Source organism: Terrapene carolina, unplaced genomic scaffold (assembly GCF_002925995.2).
Source record: "Terrapene carolina triunguis isolate 2854851 unplaced genomic scaffold, T_m_triunguis-2.0 Scaffold93, whole genome shotgun sequence".
Lineage (NCBI taxonomy): Eukaryota > Metazoa > Chordata > Testudines > Emydidae > Terrapene > Terrapene triunguis.
In genome coordinates this window covers 32,019,059-32,041,801 of record NW_020664444.1, presented here as the reverse complement: position 1 = coordinate 32,041,801, position 22,743 = coordinate 32,019,059, and the positions used below count along the sequence as shown (strand labels likewise).

Here is a 22,743-nt window from a genome sequence, read left to right as displayed (position 1 = left end):
AAACCTCTCCAACGCATCATCAGTGATCTACAACCCATCCTGGACAATGATCCCTCACTTTCACAGACCTTGGGAGGCAGGCCAGTGCTCGCCCACAGACAACCCGCCAACCTTAAGCATATTCTCACCAGCAACCACGCACCGCACCATAACAACTAACTCAGGAATCAACCCATGCAACAAACCGCGATGCCAACTCTGCCCACATATCTACACCAGCAACACCATCACAGGACCTAACCAGATCAGCTACAACATCACCGGCTCATTCACCTGCACGTCCACCAATGTTATATATGCCATCATGTGCCAGCAATGCCCCTCTGCTATGTACACTGGCCAAACTGGACAGTCACTACGCAAGAGGATAAATGGACACAAGTCAGATATCAGGAATGGCAATATACAAAAACCTGTAGGAGAACACTTCAACCTCCCTCGCCACACAATAGCAGATGTAAAGGTAGCCATCTTACAGCAAAAAAACTTCAGAACCAGACTCCAAAGAGAAACTGCTGAGCTCCAGTTCATTTACAAATTTGACACCATCAGATCAGGATTAAACAAAGACTGTGAATGGCTATCCAACTACAGAAGCAGTTTCTCCTCCCTTGGTGTTCACACCTCAACTGCTAGCAGAGCACCTCACCCTCCCTGACTGAACTAACCTCGTTATCTCCATACTGATTTATACCTGCCTCTGGAGATTTCCATTACTTGCATCTGAAGAAGTGAGGTTCTTACCCACGAAAGCTTATGCTCCCAATACTTCTGTTAGTCTTAAAGGTGCCACAGGACCCTCTGTTGCTTTTTACAGATTCAGACTAACACGGCTACCCCTCTGATACTAAGAACAAGGCTATTGCGGAAAAGCTATATGAATTCTTTGCATCCGTCTTCGCTGCAGAGGCTGTGAAGGAGATTCTCACACATAAGCCAATCTTTTTAGGTGACAAATCTGAGGAACTGTCCTAGATTGAGGTAATTAGAGGAGGTTTTGGAACAAATTGATACATTAAACAGTATTAAGTCGCTAGATCCCGATGGGATACACCCAAGAGTTCTGAAGGAACTCAAACATGAAACTGCAGAACTGCTAACTGGTATGTGACCTACTGCTTAAATCAGCCTCTGTACCAGACGACAGATAGGCAGCTAACACCAATTTTTTAAAAAGGCTCTCAGTGACAGGCCCGTAAGTCTTGTTTCAGTACCGGGCAAATTGGCTGCAACAAGAGTAAAGTAAAGAATTATCAGACACACAGATGAACACTATATGTTGAGGAAAAGTCAACAGCTTCTATAAAGGGAAATCATGCCTCACCAATCTGTTAGAATTCTTTGAGGCAGTCAACAAACATGTGGACAAGCGTGACCCAGTGGATATAGTGTATTTGGAATTCAGAAAGCCTTTGACAAGGTCCCTCACCAAAAGGCTGTTAAGCAAAGTAAGCAGGATAAGAGGAAAGGTCCTTTCATGGATCGGTAACTGGTTAAAAGAAGGGAAATAAAGGGTAGGACTAAAAGGTCACAACGAAGAGAGGTAAATATTGGGGTCCCAAAAGGAGCTGTGCTGGGATCTGTGCTGTTCAACATATTAATAAATGATCAGGAAAAAGGGCTAAACAGTGAGGTGTCAAAGCTTGCAGATGATACAACCTGAAAAGGATGTTATTTACCCCTTCACATAATGCAGGAACCAGGGGGTCACCCAATAAAATCAATAGGCAACAGGTTTAAAACAAACATGAGGAAGTACTTCTTCATGCAATGCACAGCCAACCTGTGGAATCTGTTGCCAGGATTAAATTGTTGTGAAGGCCAAAACTATAGTGGGGTTCCAAAAAATTAGTAAGTTCAAGGACAACAGGTCAATTGATGGCTATTAACCAAAATGGTGAGGGATGCAACCCCTTACTCTGGGCGTCCCTAAACTTCTGAAGGCCAGAAGCTGGGATTGGATGACAGGGGATGGATCACTTGATGATTGCCTGTTCTGTTCATTCCCTCTGAAGCATCTGGTACTGGCCACTGTCAGAAGACAGGATACTGAGTTAGATGGACCATTGGTCTGACCCAGTATAGCCATTCTTACGCTCTTAGATGTAACAGTCCTCTCCTCTGTGTTACACAAGCAGACACCATGCCAGACAACTGCACAGCAGCTTGTGGATTTGCTGCAAAGGCACAACAGAGGCCACATCAACTGGTGAGGTCCTGTGTTGTGGTTTATGATTCTATGAAGAGGAGAAAAGGCTCTCAGGGAAGATGTGAAACTCTTCATGTGAAGGCTTTATTAAACAGGCCCAAACCAAGGCTATCACAATAACCAGGTTAGGAGCTTGCCCAGATCAATACTGGCCATATCAAAATGCTGCTTTGAGGCAAGTCAGAGTAGTTTAAGGGGCAAGCGCAAGAGAAGCCAATGGGGGAGAATCTTAACTTCAACGGCCTCTGCCTATTGCCAGGTCTATTGCTAGCTATTATCTTTACATGATGCCTCCTCTGCACCTACTCGCCACATCAAACAGCTAAAACAACACCGCTTCTGGTCTGCTTATAAAAGCAATTTTGAGTAGAAAGGTCTGAAGCTGTTTTGCCTAGAAGGACATAGGAATTCATATGACAAAGGTGAGCTAAAAAGCCATCAGCAGTGCTGCATCCATTTGGGAGCAATGCATTTACAGCCACTTGAAAGGGAACTCCCTAAAAGAAGCAAAAAGACTGCAGAAGTATGTGTTATACATACAGTAAGCACATCCCAGCACAGCACAAGAATATTTGACAAAGTCTGCAATTACATCCTATTGAAAGATGGTCAGCAGCGATGGGGTTTGTACTAAGAGATCATGGGCAAAAATTTCAAAGCACCGTAATACTACTACTACTTAACTCGGAAGGCTAAATCTAGTAAAATGATACTGCTTTTGGACAGTTTCCTATAATTGGATTGTGTGTGCGGCCGGTGAGGGGAAAGCATACACAGGGGTTTCCGGAATGGTCTTCCATGATTGTTCCTTAGACTATCAAAGCTTACAACTGAGTTGTGGACAACTGGCTGACACTACTCAAGATTTTGTCTTGCATTAGGTGTTGTTCTCCCTGACTGCACACTTCTAAGAGCTTGTTTTTAGCACTCTGGGGCTCTCTTGGATTATCCCAGGCATACATTCTCCATTGGGATCCAGTGCTGTGTAGATTTCTATCCAAGCATTACACCCAGTTTAGTTATTGCCTTCAATAAGATGTTAGATTTCTCGATTAGAGCAATTGGTTAATACTATAAATTGCAGTGCACTACAAATCTCCCCAATCAGCAACTGAGTTTTTCACTGCAGAGTTTTGTTTAGGGTACGCCAGAATTCAAAGTACTCATACATGGAAGTCAAGTAGCAGAAGCCCCTTTTTCAGAGGCTGCTTTTGGTTGAGTTTCATTTTTGGCGCTCTTTAGCAATTCAGCAGAATTTGAAACTCAGAAGGTATATAGCTTCAGGAATTTCATATAAAAGGTAACCATAGCCAGCAAGACTTTGGAACTACATAATGAAAAACAAATGTTAAATCTATATTGAGTATTTTGTAAGCCAAAGGTCAAAATTTTGTCTCTGTAGTTCACAGTGTTTGGGATAATAATGCATGCGGCCCAATTTGAAGAACACTAATTGAATGAAAACATTTTAAATCCATGTAGTCACGTCAGTTTATTTAAAATGAGCCATAGCAATTATACCAGTTACTAACATGGAATATAGCAAGGACCAAGTCTTGATAGCAATTAAAATCCTGAAACTCAGCGTTAGCATGTCATAACAGTCACAGAAGCGATGCATACACTGAAAGAAAAGGGGAATGGGAAGTCAAGAAAACACAGGATGGTTAAATGGGAAGAGATTACTCAAATATAAAAAAAATCCATCCAGCAGATGGAACACATTGTGGCAGCTAAAATAGAAATTAGAAGGGCTAAGAGAGAACTTGAAGAGCAAATAGTCAAGGACATAAAACACATATGCTTTAAAACAAGCATCCTGAAAGTAGGAAACCAGTGAGAGTCGGTAGGAACGCTACACTACCAGAGAGTAAATGGAAGCAATAAGGAGGTGAGAATACTGCCAAGAATTCTTCCCTCACTCTTCTCCACTGAGCACGATGGAGCAATATGGCACCTGCTCTTTGCAGATAGTGCAAATCAGATTAGGGTTGGAAGAGACTTTAGGAGGTCATCTAGTCCAACCCCCTGCTCAAAGCAGGGCCAACACCAACTAAATCATCCCAGCCAGGACTTTGTGAAGCCAGGCCTTAAAAACCTTTAAGGATGGAGATTCCACCACCTCCCTAGGTAACTCATTCCAGTGCTTCACCACCCTCCTAGTGAAATAGTTTTTCCTAATATCCTACCTAGACCTCCCCCCCACTGCAACTTGAGACCATTGCTTCTTGTTCTGTCATCTGCCACCACCGAGAACAGCCTAGCTCCATCCTCTTTGGAACCCCCCTTCACGTAGTTGAAGGTTGCTATCAAATCCCCCCTCACTCTTCTCTTCTGCAGACTAAATAAGCTGTTCCCTCAACCTTTCCTCATAAGCCATGTGTCCCAGTCCCCTAATCATTTTTGATGTCCTCCGCTGGACTCTCTCCAATTTGTCCATATCCTTTCTGTAGTGGGGGGCTCAAAACTAGACACAATACTCCAGATGTGGCCTCACCAATGCCAAATAGAGGGGAATAATCACTTCCCTTGATCTGCTGGCAATGCTCCTACTAATGCAGTCCAATATGCCGTTAGCCTTCTTGGCAACAAGGGCACACTATTGATTCGTATCCAGCTTCTCAGCCACTGTAATCCCCAGGTCCTTTTCTGCAGAACTGCTGCCTAGTCAGTCAGTCCCCAGCCTGTAGCAGTGCTTGGGATTCTTCCATCCTAAGTGCAGGATTCTGCACTTGTCCTTGTTGAACCTCAGATTTCTTTTGGCCCAATCCTCCAATTTGTCTAGGTCCCCCTAAACCTTATCCCTACCCTTCAGTGTATCTACCTCTCCCCCCAACTTAATGTCATCCATGAACTTCCTGAGGGTGCAATCCATCCCATCATCCAGATCATCAATGAAGATATTGAACAAAACCGGCCCCAGGACCGACCCCTGGGGCACTCTGCTCAATACCGGCTGCCAACTAGACATCAAGCTGTTGATTACTACCCTTTGAGCCTGACAATCTAGCCAGCTTTCTATCCACCTTATAGTTCATTCATCCAATCCATACTTTTTTAACTTGCTGGCAAGAATACTGTGGGAGACTGTAAAAAAAGCTTTGCTAAAGTCAAGATATATCACGTCCACTGCTTTCCCCATATCCACAGAGCCAGTTATCTCATCATAGAAGGCAATCAGGTTGGTCAGGCATGACTTGCCCTTGGTGAATCCATGATGACTGTTCCTGATCACCTTCCTCTCCTCCAAGTGCTTCAAAATGGATTCCTTGAGGATCTGCTCCATGATTTTTCCAGGGACTGAGATGAGGCTGACCGGTCTGTAGTTCCCCAGATTCTCCTTCTTCCCTTTTTTAAAGATGGATACCATATTTGCTTTTTTCCAATCGCTCGGGACCCTCCCCCAATCAAGTTTTCAAAGATAATGGCCAATGGCTCTGCAATCACATCAGCCAACTCCCTCATTACCCTCGGATGCATTAGATCCAGCCCCAGGGGCTTGTGCATATCCAGCTTTTCTAAATAGTCCTTAACCTGTTCTTTCACCACTGAGGGCTGCTCACCTCCTCCTCATACTGTGCTGCCTAGTGCAGCAGTCTGGAAGCTGACCTTGTCTGTGAAGACTGAGGACAAAAAAAGCATTGAGTACTTCAGCTTTTTCCACATCATGTGTCAGTAGGCTGCCTCCCCCATTGGGGTCCCACACCTTCCCTGATCATCTTGTTGCTAATATACCTGTAGAAACCTTTCTTGTTACCCTTCACATCCCTTGTTAGCTGCAATTCCAATTGTGCTTTAGCCAAATGAGGTGCTGTTGGAAATGGAGGTATCAAGAGAGGAGGATTTGCACCAAACTTATCCCTTAAGAGAGTGGCTCTCAATCTTTTCCATAGTGGGACCACCAAAGGACCTCCTCCCTCATTTAGCAATATGGGAAGGGGAAGGTTGTTGCGGCCTGTTTGTGACTGCCAGGTTGAGAACTCAGGACATATCCCATTCCTGGACAGATGCATTCAGAGTAAGCCAGTACTGATCACTGCTATATTAAGAAAGGGCAGAGCCAAATTTGGCAATGAAAATCTTTGTGTATCTGAGCTCAGACACTTGATTCAAAACTCTGCCATATGAAAGCCAGCAAACTTCAATGTGGAAGAGGACTGCAAATGTGTTACTCTGTGCAGTAACTGCAGTTCTTTGAGATGTGTGTCCCTATACACTCCACTTCAGGCATGCATGCACCTCTCAAGCTCTTGATCAGAGATTTTCAGTTAGCCATGTTGGTTTGGACTGCACATGCACCCTATGCCTCCTCATGCTGGACACCAAGAATATATAGTGGTGTGTGGGCAAACCACTCTGAGGTTATTTCTCCACCCAAAAGTCTGATAGAGAACAGTCAGATGCAGAGGGGCTGGAGGGTGGGTAGTGCAGCACCCATGAGGGCATACATCTCGAAGAACTACAATTACTGCACAAAGTGAGTAACTGCCTCTTCTTCTTCATGCAGTGTCCCTCTGGCTGCTCCAGTTCAGGTGACTTCCAAGCAGCATCCCCAGAGGAAGAAGGGAGCTTTGGAACTGAGTCTAGAACTGAAGACAGTACTGCAGAACCAAGTGCTACATCGGATTTGGCGGCACGGATTAAAGTGTAATGTTTTGAAAATGTATGTTCCGAGGCCCATGTAGCGGTCCTATACATCTCAGATACTGGCATATTCTTAACTAACGCCATAGATGTGGCTTTTGATCCGGTTGAATGCGCTATCACACTTTGGGGGGATGAACGCCGTGCAGCATCATAACACATGATATAATACATCCAGATATTCATCTCAACAGTCTCTGAGCAGAGATCGGAGACCCCTTAGATCTATACTGAAGATTAAAAGTCTAGTTGATTTTCAAAATCGCTTGGTCCTATCTAAGTAGAAAGCCAACACCCTTCTAACATCCTGGCTATAAAAATAGGATTCCTGCAGAGAGCTATGTAGCTTTGGGGGATGGGGGGGGGGGGAACAACGAACAACCAGGTAGATGAATGGATTGGTTAAGGTGGAACTCTCACAGAACCTTCAGCACAAATTTAGGGTGTGGACGTAATGACACTTTGTCCTTGAAGAATACCGTTAAGGGGGAAATTTGCCGTCAAGGCTGCAATCTCCCCGTCCCTACGGGCTGACATGATGGCTACTAATGAGGCTGTCGTCTTAAATAAATGGAGCAGAGGAAAGGTTGCCATAGGTTCAAATGGAGGTCTCATAAGGTAACTAAGTATCAACCTGAGGTACCAGGTTGGGATAGGGTCTCTACTTTGGAGTTCGAGATCCTCTAAACCCTTAAACCTAGAGGATACCAGGAGAGGAAAAATGGAGAATCCTTCTTCTGGAGGATGAAAGGGTGATATTGCAGCCAAATGGATCAAGATCAAACTAACCAATAACCCCATTTTTTTCAGATCAACAAGGAATCCAGGATGTGTGAAAGGGGCACAGATTCTGGCAGTGGCTACAAGAATCTTTTCCATTTTGGCAGGTAAGTAGTACTGGTTGACCTCTTCCTACTATTCAGGAATACATTTTGTACTTCTGTGGAGCAGGAGGATTCTAACCCCTTGAACCATCACGGAACCATGCCCTGAGGCATCCTGGGAGAGGAGAGAAGAAGTCGGGAGTTCGAGCAGTGGTTGGACACACAGGTGAAGCAGGTATGGGTACCAAGCTTTTCTCAGCCAGATTGGCACTCTAAGGATAATTCAGCCCTGACCAGCCTGATTTTGTTCATCACCCTTACTACCAGCAGCACTGGGGAAAACATACAGAACAGACCCTTCTTCCAAGATTGAAGAAAGGCCTCTCCCAAGGAGTGGTGACCCAGACCCGCTCTTGAGCAGAAAAAAGGGCACTTCCTGTTTCTGGAGGTGGCCAAGAGACACCTCCTCACCCCCGGCAGTCCTCATTTTGGAATATGCTGTGGAGAACTTGAGCATCTAGCTTTCATTCGTAGTCCTGTGAGAAGTATCTGCTGAGGACGTTGGTTGTGGTGTTCTGAATATCTGGAAGCAGACTGTTGCAATTTTGAACTTATGAACTATGAACCAGTTCCCTATTTTCCTGGGTTTGGCACACGGGGAGGGGGATCTTGCTTCTCCCTGCTTGTTGATCTAGAACATACAGGATACGTTGTCCGTCAGGACCCTGATTGATCTGCCCCTGACGAGGGGCTGGAAATGAAGGCAAGCATTCCTGACAGCTCTGAGCTCCAACAGATAGATGTAGGAGCTGCCCTTGAGTAGCAAGTCATTGAGGTACGGGAAGACTAGGATCACTTCTTGTCAGACATAAGCAGCCATTACTGCCAGGACCTTTGAGAACACCCTTGGGGCTGAGGAAAGGCCAAAGGGAAGCAATTGGAACTGGAAATAATCCTGGCCTATAGTGAAGCATAGGAATTTCCAGTGCAATGGGTGTATCATTATATTGGAAATAGGCATCTTGTAGATCAAGGGCCGAAAACCATTCCTCTTTCTCCAGTGAAGCAATTATGTCTGCTAGAGTCACTATCCTGAACTTCTGAGACTTTACAAACTTTTTTAGAAGTCTTAGATCTAAGATCAGTTTCCACCCTCTGTTCTTTTCTGGCACAAGGAAATACTTGGAGTAAAACCTCATGCCGGTATTAGGAGGAAGGACCGATTCTATTGCTCCTAAAGGAGAGTTCACTTCTTGTCTAAGTGAAAGCTTGTGAGAGGGGTCCCTGAATAAGGACAGGGAATGGGGGTAGAAGGGAAGGAGTGATATAAAACTGATAGTATAGCCCGATGTTGTGATCTATATGACCCGCTTGTCTGTAGTGATCTGCCTCCAAGCATGTTGGAAATGGGAAAGGTGGTCTCCAAAGGTGGGGAGGTGGGCCAATGGGTGCAGCTGTAAAGCCAGGGGTGTGGGAGGATTTGAACCCTTGACCAACCCATCAAAATTTGCTTCAAAGATGGCTAGATGCTTGTGCTTGTGAAGGGCAGCTGGGTGGCCCTCTTTCTCTGAAATCTATGTATTTCCGGGGGGGCGGGGGGGGTTTCAGAGTGTCTATGGAATCCAGAAAAGTGAGCAGGATGTGATCTCTGGGCAGTCTGTGACCTACTAAACATTTTCTTATTTATAGGTGTAGCTATGCCCAGGAATTGTAAAGTAGCCCTAGAATCCTTCAGTGTGCAAGAACTCATCCGTGACCTGCAAGAAAAGCTTACAACCATCGAAAGGGAGGTCCTCAACAATGTTCTGTACTTCAACCAAAAGTTGAAGTCATGATGCCCTGCGCATAACCACCGCCATGGAAATGGACCTGGCAACAACATCCACAGCCTTGAAGAGCAGTTCTGGCTTGGCACTCAGAGGTGATGGACTGGAATTGCTCCCTATGCTCCTATAGCAGATGTTCAATAAAGGCCGTGAATCTGTTACCATTCGTAAAATCGTATTTGGCCATGAGCGCCTGATATTGCAGAGTTTCTGATGAAGAGGACTTTCGTCCAAAGAGATCATCTTTTCTGGTCTTTGTCCAAGGGGTGGACAGCACAGTGCTGTCTACCCCTCCCACTTACCACATCCACATCCTGCCGGGAGTTAGACTAGTGGTTCTCAAACTTTTTTTACTGGTGACCCCTTTCACATCGCAAGCTCTGAGTGCGACCTCCCCTAATAAATTAAACACACTTTTTTATACATTTAACACCATTATAAATGCTAGAGGCAAATCGGGATTTGGGGTGGAGGTTGACAGCTCGCGACCCCCCATGTAATAACCTCGCGACCCCCTGAGGGGTCCTGACCCCCAGTTTGAGAATCCCTGAGTTAGACTCTCCCAACCAACGGATACACAGAGTGGCCATCGCTCACAGGGACAGCTGCTCGGCAGGAGAGGCAGAGTTTGAAACCTGGGTAGCCAGGCATGCCCTGCCAGGAAAAGTAAGTCTCCCAGAGTGGGGAGAGAGGAGAAAAGTGACTATAATTATACTAACAACTAACTATACTAACTGATCTTAACAACTATAGAAAAATAGAAAGCCGAGGCCTCCTCAAAGGTGGCTACGCTACGGCTCTGTCTCAGGCTGTGGCAGTTGAGAAGGAACAGAGGGTGGTTCACCTCAATATCCCTATATAGCCTTGGTCTCCAACCTGAGAAGGCACAGGGCAGGCCGAATGGACACTGCTAAATGAGAATCTCCTCTCAGAGGTGAAGCTAGGTGATGAGGTAATATAATGGCAATTGATATTTAACATAAACAAGTGCATGGTAATACACATTTGGAGAAAAAAATTGAAAGCTCTTTAAAACACTGATGGTTTCCAAGTTCACTTTAACCACTCAGAAAATAGAAGTCTGTGGTTTTGAACAATTTCTTCCAGGGGTTTTACAAGTGAGGAAAACGGGGGATTGGAATGAGCCCTGCAAGTTTTACCTATGAACATGGTGGATTCTCCTTCACCTGGAGACTTTAAATCAACATGGGATGTCTTCTTCTAAAAAATCTGCTCTAGCTCAACCGTGAATGACAGGCTTGATGCAGGAACTGCTGGGTGCAGTTCTCTGGCCTGTGGGATGCAGGAAGTCAGACAGAATGATCATAATGTCTGGACTTAAAATCTATACATATAACTCAGGGACACAAGGTACAGTCCTCCCCACAATGGACTGGAAGGCTAACTCATTCTCCTTGCCAGAAATTGACCCTTCAGGCAGTCCGTGCATCAGACACCTGCATGTGGAGGCACTTGCTTAGATACAGGTTTCCTTTCAGTCACTGTCATGAGATCCCACAGTTATGATTGGACTGCTCAAGCGGTCAGTCCTGTAAGAATGCACATCTATTTGCTCCCAGTCCCTTAGGCCGTCCATGCAGATTTGTCCACTGAGCCGACGCTAGTGAAGAAACACTCATGTTTCCCAGCCTGGAATTCTCTTTATTTGTGCATTTCTCCTCTCTGTTTTGTGTACTGAAAGATTACACTCAACACTAGGACCCAAGTTACCTCGCCACTCAGCTTTCATTCAGTCTTAGTCATCTGGAATTAATGTAAAGTTGAACGCTTCGTCTCCTTGAGCTGACTTGGCCATACTGATATCTGTCTGACATTCCACTCACCAAAGCAGCTTTCATAAGACATAAAGGTCTCAGTCCTCCAATTCACCACCTTCCACCCATCCTCTGAACAGTGTCAGGCATTTGGTAAGAAGATTGTTGCAACAGACACCTTTCAGGGTCCCTCCATTTCATTCGAATGATGGATTGGAATGACAGCTTGCACATGCCCAATGTTCCTTCCCCCGGTCTGTTACTGTACAACCAGTTCTCTTTTGTAACCTACACTCACATGTTGTTTTGCATGGTCTGTAGCTTTATCTATGTATTCTCAGTCATCATGTTTATTCAGATTTTTTCTCTCTAGCAATTCAGGAGACACTTTCCCATTGACAGAATCCCAGAAGCCATTTATGGAAAAGGATACTTCAAAAACTTAAACCAGTATTCTGGCTGCTCTACCCTCTCCTCCCTTTGCACAGTATGCCAAATCACAGCTTTTAAAGCCATTGTTTCCTGTTGGAGACTCAGCACATTTTATTAGAACAAGATTTTTTTACTTTCCTTATTAGGAGAGAAGAAAGGTAGAGGTTTTCCTTATTGGGGGTTAGGGACTTCAGAATTCCTTTGTATTACATTCCTCTTCTAGTGCACCAGACAACAAACCCACTCATCTCTAATCCCCCCTCTTCCTTACTCTCTCTTACCCTACTTCACTCAATTTAAGAAGTGTATCTGAAAGTAGAGGATTTATTTGCAATTTGCCACACACTTTTAGCCCTTGTTAACATGCTTTTCTCTAAGGCCTCATCTACACTACACAGTTTTGTTAACAAAAGTCTGAAAAGCTTAGTTTTATCAGTATAAAAAGTAAGGCTCTTGAAATATCCAGCGTGTGAATATCCTCTCCTTTTGCCCCTCCAAACCCACGAACATGATACAGTTCTGCGGTGACCTAGAAGTATCCTCACACCTTCTTGTCAAACTGTCTTAAATGGGCTATCTTGATTATCACTACAAAAGTTTTTTTTCTCCTGCTGACAATAGCTCATCTTAATTAACTAACCTCTTAGAGTTGGTAGGGGAACTCCTACCTTTTCATGTTCTTTGTATGTACAGTATATATATATCCTCACTATATGTTCCATTCTATGCATCCGATGAAGTGGGCTGTAGCCCACGAAAGCTTATGCTCAAATAAATTTGTTAGTCTCTAAGGTGCCACAAGTACTCCTGTTCTTTTTGTGGATACAGACTAACACGGCTGTGACTCTGAAACATGTAACACAATGTCATTTTCTACTGACACTTTGGTGACTGGAATGAGAACACATGAATAAATATGACCCAGTATCACTCAAATGGCCTGGGTGTGGAGTAAGTATCAGCTATGTATCTACATGAGCACTTCACAATCTTTAATGTATCTATCCTCCCAACCCTCCGGGGGGGGAGGGCAGGGCTATCACCCCCATTTTACAGATGGGGAAACTGAGGCACAGAGCAGCTAAGCGACTTGCCCAGGAGGTCTGTGGTGGAACAGGGACTGGAACCCAGATTTCCCATGTCCCAGGCTAGTACCCTAACCGCTTTTGCATGATCCTTCCTCCCTCTCGAGAGCCAAAATGTAAATGAGTGTAATTAAACATGGAAGGTATGATTACAGATAAATGAATTCCCTCCAAGCTTCAGGCAAAAAGCCCAAGAAGTTCCCTGAATTGTACTCCAACAAAGTGATCTCTGGGTGACACTCCGGTGCCATTATCTTGGTAATCAGATGTCTAAAAGGATTGTGTTTTCGATAAACCTGGGAACCTTCAGAAGATAAAACAATTGGCAAACAGTGTAGCTGGAAGCCTGTTTGATTCAGTCTATGAGGGGAGCAGCTTACCAGAAGCTAATCTCTGTTTTTACTTCGCAAACCCACCTGCAGTCGCTGGCTGTTAAAACCAGAAACACCTGCTGGTCATTATTTGGTTTAGATTACAAACATTCCCAGTCCATCAGACCAGAATAGTCCATGTCTCACAGGTAACAACAAAGCAATACATCTAAAAAGGAAACCGTAACAGGAATGCAATGGAGCTAGATTGGTCACATGTCTGGTATATCCCATGTCAGCTACTTAACAGTTAGATATTCCTCCCCAGAATGATTCATCCCAACATCTAGGGCACTGACCTCTTTACATAGCCAAAGCCACAGCCTGGAATCTGAGAAATTAAATCTGCAGTCAATTCCAGCGGCCAGGAAATAGATACACAATGTCCCCTTTACTCCATGTCATGCTCAGTCCCCTGCCCAGGTAAGTTACTTACACACTGCTGTCTGTCAGCGACATGGTGTCTGCATCACTAGACATGCTCTGCTGCTCACTGTCATTCGCACTGGTGGCTGGTGCCAGAGCATACCCTGTGTTGACATAGTAAGGGTTAACTGGCTCTCTCCATGGCCCATGCCTGAAAAAAATAAAATACAGTACAATTCAGATGACAATCTTAATTTCTGCTACTCCCGCAGTCTGAACCAGCAAGAATCTGCAGCTATTTTATAGGTTTTCTTCATATTAAATACAATAAAGGATCTTGTAGTAATGGCGGCAGAGATAGCAATGAGAGGTGAGCTGCAAAGAACATAGGTTAATAAGTAGAAACAAGGAACAGGCACAGACATTATGATGGTATAATCAGACGATACTACAACACTTCACTGTACAGCTCTAGGCTAGACTGGATGTAGGGCTACGTATCACAAGAGCTTGACTGTAACCATGCGGCACAGCAGGTAAATGAAAGAAGAGTCATATTTAATGCAATATTGTATATTGCCTCTTTCATCCCCTCTTTCATTGCCCTCTTTCACCAACAACAGGAACTTCTAAGGGCACGTCTTCACTGGCAATGTTAAAGCGCTGTCTTGGCTTGTGTAGTTGCAGCATAGCTCTAAAAAAACCACCTCCATGAGGGGAATAGCTACCAGCACTGGTGGATTGGCTACACTGGCACTTTACAGCGCTGAAACTTGCAGCGCTCAGGGGGGTGTTTTTTCACCCCCCTGAGTGAGAAAGTTGCAGCACTGTAAAGTGCCAGTGTAGACAAGACCTTAGGGTACGTCTACACTTACCTCCGGGTCCGACGGCAGGCAATCGATGTTCTGGGATCGATTTATCGTGTCTTGTCTAGACGCGATAAATCGATCCCGGAAGTGCTCGCCGTCGACGCCGGTACTCCAGCTCAGCGAGAGGCGTACGCGGCATCGACGGGGGAGCCTGCCTGCAGCGTCTGGACCCGCGGTAAGTTCGGACTAAGGTACTTCGAATTCAGCTACATTATTAACGTAGCTGAATTTGCATACCTTAGTCCGAAGTGGGGGGGTAGTGTGGACCAGGCCTTAGACTGTGTCCCATCTACAGAGAACAACACTGATGGGCAGCCATTCGCAGGGTAGATGGCAACAGCCAGCCTACACAGAAATCTTTGGAGGCACACAAGGGCAAAAACCTACTCTAATAATGTGCCACAGAACCTTTAGCATCCTCACTAGATCTCTGGGTCACCCGCACATTGGGTGGAGGAGGTGTAGCATTCCCATCCATACCCCTCTGAATGTCTAGTACATCCCCTTTCCATTTAGTCCCACAGGCCAGTTCCATTGGACCTAGGCATGAACATGGATTTGGCCCTTTCTCCAGTGATGTTCCACACTGTGTGGGTATGTCTACACAACTGCCGGGAGCAGGTCTCGCAGCCTGGGTCAACAGACTTGTGTTAGTGGGGCTCACGGTAGCACACTAAAAATAACTGCGTAGAGTTGCTTTGATATTTGGGCTTGGGCTGGAGCTCAAGCTCTGAAGCCCACTCCCCTTCCTAAACTTCAGAACCTGAGCTCCAGCCCGAGCTGGAACGTCCACATGGCTCTTTTGAGCGTGCTAGCATGATTCGCTCCCAGCAGCTGCATAGACATGCCCTGTGTGGTTCTTTCCTTCTATCTGAGAGGAAGAATTCCATGCAGCTCCCTCCGACAACATTCGCTAATGCTGGAGTCACACTTTGATCTCCACAGACATGCCAGCAGTTTGGAGTCATGGTCACATGTGACTAGCACTGACAGCATGGAGCACTAAGGCAAAAAAGAGAAAGGCAGCTCTGCCCGCCTGGTGAGGGGACAATGGGCACTAGGCAACTAACACTTCAGTACCAACAGTGTGCATTAAAATCATCTGTGTTGCACCTCTGCTCAGTTCATTAGCATGACAAGACAGGTGCTGCCAACGTCTCACAGACATACTGAAGTCTGTCAGGTGTAGATGTAACAGACCAGGCCTCTGCCCAAGATTGGGCTTCACAGGGCATTTGTCATTAACCATAGGCTCCTACATACATATTTAGGCACCCAAACAAGTGCCCTTATTTTCAAAAGTGTAGCCCAATGAGCCAGACTGCAGCTCGTGAGCTGCGAGTATCTCTTTAATGAGTCTGCTGTGGCTCCTTGCAGCACATGATATTAAATCCCCGTGTCATTTAATTAACAACCAAAGTTATTAACCAATCAGGATGCTTTTACTATGTTATTAACCAATTATGTTACCAACTTGCACTGTTATTAACTTCTTTGCTGTGCGAAGGAATATGAAAATATATATAAACTCAGTATTTCCTGTCATGCTGTTTAAGTATGAATAGCACTATAGTAAATGAAACAATGAATTCACACTACCATGGCTCTTTCAGGTAATATTGGTTGCTAATTTGGCTCCTGAACCACTGAGGTCTGAGTATCACTGGTGTAGCCAAAACTGGAAAATCTGAACTGCACCTACAGAGGTCGCACATGCATAGCTTGTGTCGGTCGAGCCCACTGTACTCTCCAGGGGCTCCTTGCATCACCATCCCTCCAATTTCCTGTAGGCCACCCTTCCATTCCCCTCTATTGCAGGGACTCCCTGCAACTCCCCCTAATCTTGCCCCTGCCAGGGGTTGTGTGCGCCTCCCATACAGGTGGTCCCCCCCCAAAATCCATGACTATATGATCGTGTGCCTGGTTCTACACACAAAATAGCACCAAGAAACACGAAGTACTGTATTGAGAGGGATTTCATACAGTTTTCTTCTCCTATGACATATGTTTTGTTTCAGCATCCCAGTTTACTAAACTCTCTTGAGTTTTCTACAGAGTAGGGTATAACTAGTATAACCTGTATTTTCTCTTTTACTGCTGACATATATGCTGAAAGCAATGGTATTTGACAGATAAACTGTGCACTGGTCTATAACATACATCTAAACATGGCATCTCAGATTGTTTATACATCTCAGAACTAGAAAGCTTCCATTTCAAGTGGTAATGTATTGTTTAAAAAAGACCATTCTATTTACAGGCAACTAAAACAGAGTGATGGCGCTGCATGAATTCGAGGACTATTCTGGAATTAGTAACAAACTGTCATGCAAATTTAGCAGCCAAGACACAAGATCTACTTATCTACAAAAACAACGAGGAGTCCGGTAGCACCTTAAAGACTAACAGATTTATTTGGGCATAAGTTTTCATGGGTAAAACCCCCACTTCTTCAGATGCACGGAGTGAAAATTGCAGATACAGGCATAAATATACTGGCACATGAAGAGAAGGGAGTTACCTTACAAGTAGAGAACCAGTGTTGACAAGGCCAATTCAGTCAGGGCGGATGTGGTCCACTCCCAATAATTGATGAGGAGGTATCAACACCAAGAGGGGGGGAAATTGTTTTTGTAGTGAGCCAGCCACTCCCAGTCCCTATTCAAGCCCAAATTAATGGTGTTAAGTTTGCAAATGAATTGTAGCTCTGCAGTTTCTCTTTGAAGTCTGTTTTAGAAGTGGTTTTTTTGTTGAAGGATGGCTATTTTTAAATCTGTTATTGAACGTCCAGAGAGATTGAAGTGTTCTCCTACTGGCTTTTGTATGTTATCATTCCTGATGTCTGATGTGTGTCCATTTATTCTTTTACGTAGAGACTGTCCGGTTTGGCCAATGTACGTGGCAGAGGGGCATTGCTGGCACATCATGGCATATATCACATTAGTAGATGTGCAGGTGAATGAGCCCCTGATGGTGTGGCTGATGTGGTTGGGTCCTCTGATGGTGTTGCTAGAGTAGATATCGGGACAGAGTAGGCAACAGGGTTTGTTACAGGGATTGGTTCCTGGGTTAGTGTTTCAGTGGTGTGGTCTGTAGTTGCTGGTGAGCATTTGCTTCAGGTTGGGGGGCTGTCTGTAAGCGAGGACTGGCCTGCCTCCCAAGGTCTGTGAGAGTGAGGGATCGTTTTCCAGGATAGGTTGTAGATCGTTGATGATGTGCTGGAGAGGTTTTAGCTGGGGGATGTACGTGATAGCCAGTGGTGTTCTGTTATTTTCCTTGTGGGCCTGTCAATGCATCTGAATAAGTGGGTTTTTTACCCACGAGGTTCCACCGGACTCCTTGTTGTTTTTGTGGATACAGACTAACACGGCTACCCCTCTGATACTTGTCCTGTAGTAGGTGACGTCAGGGTACCCGTCTCGCTCTGTCAATCTGTTTCCTCACTTTCCCAGGTGAGTATTGTAGTTTTAAGAATTCTTGATAAAGATCAATTTATCTGTTACTATGATAACAAAAAACTAATATTTCCCTCATCTGTCAAAAAACAGCCCTTCTCAAGCAAGTAGGCTGTGCAGAATTTTTAAGGCTGGTATAGAGTATCCAAAGTTTTTCAGTTCTCAGTAAGCTATTTTATGTAGAGAGAGTCCTGTGAGTCCTCTCCAGGATCTGGGGCAGTCTGGCAATCCACAGGTATGAGTACTCTCACGCTAAGCCCTACCTTGAGATGGCAAGCCAGCTTGTTCTTTTCCTAGCAAGCAAATTTTCTGGTTGTCAGTTTAAATGTGCGCTGGCAGAACCTTAGTTCTATATTCCATTAGGTCTCAGAACAGGTTTCTAGGGCAAGGAAATAATTTGAACAAGTTTGTCCTAAACAGCAAGGCATAGCAAGTCACAATGTCACAACTCACATTTTCCATTTTTGCCCCCTGAATAATGGTCAGTTTTGAATAGTAAAGAAACACCACAAAGTATAATCCTCCTGTCAAGTTTGATATGACAGTTGGCACTATGGAGGCAGATATAACTTCTTACATCGGGGTGAGAATGATGGATAGGTCAGGCCTTCCCCGACGGCAAAGAGATGGATGCTTTTTTGGGTAACCCAATTAAAATGTACCACCACCTTTTAGTGGACTGTTTGCCAGGTACTCTCCTGGCCACCACTAGATTTTTCCAGCAATACATTTAAATATAGCGCAGCAATTTATAATGCATTTAAGGACTACTACAGACAGTATGACTTATAAAAGACAATTTGACTAATCAATTCCTCTTTCACATCAGCTGATCATGTAAAATGGGCCGAAGAGAAGGAAAAGAAAAAACCTCCCAGATTAATCCTACTGATAATGCAATATTTGCCACATACTAGTCTGCAAGAGAGAAACAAAGCCCTTAAGTTATTTTTATAGTTAAAATGCTCAATTTTGTCCATTCCTTGCAACTGGCAGGGGCTGAATTTGTTGTAGGAACCCCACGCTCCCCATACAGGCTCACACAATTCCTCTATAGGGGAAGGATCGCAGCTATCCTGCTGTTCCTGCACAGAGGACGTCCTCGGGAAAAGCAACTCAGCAAAATTCTGCAGTTTCATCATGACACACTCTGATATGGCTGGGTAGGCATCGTGTGGAAGTAACACAGGAATAATTCTCTGCCACCACTACTTGGGGAAGAGTAATGGGAAAGAGAGAAGTTATCTCTCTTTCCTTCAGCTCCCATTCTCCCTGCGACCCCAGAAACAGCAGAGGTTCAGCTTGAGATATCACTCCTGCAGTGACTTAGAGGCATCATTTCATCCCATGGCGGCTGCTAGGAGAGCATTACCTGCAGGAGCAAGAGCACAAGCAGGTTTCTGCGTGGAGGAGAAGGTATAAGGAGGCAGAAAAGAGAATAAAAACTTTTAAGGAGAGAGGACGCAAAAAGCAGGAGGAGCAGGAGACTGGCAGAAGAGGGTTGCTGGACCAATAACAACACTTAACATTAATGTGGGTTTTCCATCCAGCACACTAGCAGTATTGCAGGAATTTGGGATCCAGTTCAATGTACCAACCGCAGAGCCAATAAGGACAGGGAGTGCCACTCAGTCTCTCTCCATGCTCCTAGCAACCCCTCTAGCTGAGCAAGGAAGCCATGGCTGCAGGCTGCAGAAGGGACAGTTCCAGTCTGCCATGGAGAGATACATCAATCACTGCATTCATTCATTCGCTTGATACAAACTCTCAGCTCCCTCTCTTAGTGACAGAGTTGATGTGAAAGTCAAAAGAAAAAAAATTCCTAACACTTCTCTCATGGCCCATGGAGCCCCATTATTTGAAAGTAGACGTGTCCGTGTGCTGGGCAAGGAGAGAACCAGCACCACTCTTCCTTCCTCCTCTTCCTGTAGAGCACCCAAAGAAAAGTAAAATTAAAGAACTGCTTGGTGTTGATATAGAAAGACATAAGGCAGTCCCCACCTCTGCAGCACTGCAGAACACTGTTAAGAGGAATTCTTTGGGTATTCATTTGAGATGGCGGAAGGAATTCCAAAAGGATGGGTGCCTTTGATTCCTCTCAGTTCCAGAGGACTGAAGAAGATAAGCACTCTCCTATTAAAATGTACACGGCTGTGAACTTTCCATTGAGAATACAGGAAAGGGGTTAGTCCCAACTGTTATGTTTAGTTAAAATTATGCACTTAAGCATGTATACAGGAGGGATTACTTACAGCTTAGCTCTGGCCTCTAATACTCAAATGTGAATGTAAACTCTGGGTAAGCATAAGTAAAGAGTATAGGATTTCAAAGCAATCATAACAGGTGACGTTACTTTTGAGGAATCCATCTGCACTCCATCCTTCTCTAAATGTTCTCCTGCCCTGACAACTCTCTTCAGCTGGACCGTATCACTGGCTGAACGGTTCACGCTGTGCCTCTGAAGAACACTTGCAACAGATACTAATAAAAAAAACAAAAAATCATGCAGTCTAACAATGAGGAACTGATCCTCTTCTCAGTCAAGGAGATACAGCTACCTAAGGAATACAAACTCACCTATGCTGGTTTTAAATTTCTGTTAAAGACACCTATGCACCACATGCAAACTCTGACAGGAGAGTGAAGGAAGAGGATAAACAAACAAAAAGTTCCTCTTGATTTCTGAAATTACATTTTTATATCCACAGCACAAGGAAAACACCGCAAGAATTTCACAAGGACATACCAAACACTTAAACCTCAATCTCTCCACTGTTCAATTTCAAAAAGTCACAGTCACATACAGAACAATTAAAACAGGATTAAAGATCCAATGAACCAAACATTGCAAAGCAGGGCAGAGAAAACCATCCTTAAACCAAGCTGTGATGACATGGCAAGAACGAAGGTGGGAGGACTCAGCAATGGGGATGCTTCTGGCCCATATGCTCTAGGCCAGGGGTGGGCAATCTATGGCTCGTGGGCCGGATCCAGCCCATCAGGGTTTTAGATCTGGCCCACAGGATTGCCACCCCCGTCACCCCGCGGGTCCTGCACTGCTCCCTGAAGTGGCTGGCACCACATCCCTGCGGCCCCTGAGGGTGGAGGGGGCAGAGGGCTCCATGCGCTGCCCTCGCCTGCAGGCACCACCCCCCGCATCTCTCATTGGCCAGGAATGGGGAACCGCAGCCAATGGGAGCTTCAGGGGAGGTACCCGCAGGCGAGGGCAGCGCACGGAGCCCTCTGCTCCCCTCTCCTGCTGGGGCTGCAGGGACGTGGTGCTGGCCGCTTCCAGGAGAGGTGCAGCGCAGGGCCAGGGCAGGCAGGGAGCCCGCCTTAGCCCCGCTGCGCGCAGCTGCTCACGGTAAGTGGTGCTGGGCTGGAGCCCGCACCCCGCATGCCTGCCGTACCCTGCATCCCTCCTGCACCCGAACCCCCTGCCGAGCCCCCTCCCACATTCTTCCCTGCACCCCAATCCCTTGCCCTGAGCCCCCTCCTGTACACCGCACCCCCTTCCACACTCCGCACTCCCTCCTGCACCCCAACCTTCTGCCCAAGCCCTACATTCATAAGCCTGCATGCAATTTCCCCACCCAGATGTGGCCCTAGGGCCAAAAAGTTTGCCCACCCCTCCCCTAGGCACACACTTGAGACGTAGAAGGCAGTCAGTTTTGGCAGAATGTCTCTGCTTTGGGAGATTGCTGGAGTGGCTATTGTGACACCTGGATCAAGTCTCTCCCCTCCTCAACTGTTGACGTTCAGAGAATATTTGCATGTGACAAAGATATCTTGGGAAATCAGTAAGCATCTCCCTAGGGCAGCACTCACCCTCACTTTGATTAAATGCATATTCTACTTCTAAATATTAAACTGAACTAGACAGAAAATTTATTTCTTTGGATTAAGATGATCACAAGAGAGACCTCTCATACTCTAGGCAACCAATGCAGGACCTTGATATTATCAAATGCATTTGCTTATATGACAGTATTATTCACAGAGAAGAAAAATATTTGTGTGTTCCTGTAGCCATTCTCCACTCTCCAAATATCACTTATTTTCCACTCCTAGAATAGAGACAAGAATAGTGCAAACTAAGTGTACAATGCTCTCACAACTTCAGTTTTGCTAAACTTTGTAGCTTAAATGTGAGTGGCTAAGCCCTGGTCTACACTACATGGTCAGGTTGATGCAAGGCAGCTTACATTGACCTAGCTGTGGATGTGTCTTCACTTAAATTTGGCTTCTGGAGACGTAAGTGCCCCACTACGCTGACTTAATAACGCTACCTCCCCAAGCAGCATTGAGTCATGGTCGGCATAGTTAGGTCGGTGCAGCGATAGTGTAGACACTGCATTACTTACGCTGACTGTTACTGGCCTCCAGGAGCTGTCCCACACTGACCACTCTGGTCACTGTTGAGAACTCCGTTGCCCAGCGGTCAGGTAGACAGGAAGCTGCCCCTCCCCTTTAAAGCCTGCAAATTTTTGAAATTCCTTTTCCTGATTGGCCGGCTTGGTGAGTGCACCTAGCAGCTCTCCATTATTGAATGTAACTGCTCAGCTGACCATGCCGGCTACACGCTGCAGACATGCTCCTGCGTGGAGTACACGGGAAGTGGTGGATCTCCTGGGTCTGTAGAGTGAAGAGGCTGCGCAGGCACAGGTCCGATCCAGCCGTAGAAATATAGACACCTATGAACAGATTGCTCAGGGGATGCAGGAGGAGGACTATGACAGGGATCTGCAGCAGTGCCATGTGAAATCTGCGGCAGGTGAAGCAGTAGGCCAAGGAGACCAACGATCGATACGGTGCTGAGCCACAGATCTGCTGCTTTTACAAAGAGCTCCACGTCCATCCTCAGTGAAGACTGCCCCCTGCCCCCAC

General features: G+C 45.5%; 1 protein-coding gene across 1 annotated transcript in view; it reads right to left on the bottom strand.

The window, feature by feature from the left end:
- The window catches only part of AXIN1 (axin 1), a 175,573-nt gene that overhangs the window by 80,569 nt on the left and 72,261 nt on the right, over positions 1-22,743 (bottom strand). The window contains exon 2 of the mRNA XM_029911285.1: positions 13,603-13,743. Within this exon, the coding sequence (XP_029767145.1) occupies positions 13,603-13,743 (141 nt within the window). The remainder of the gene's footprint in view (positions 1-13,602; positions 13,744-22,743) is intronic.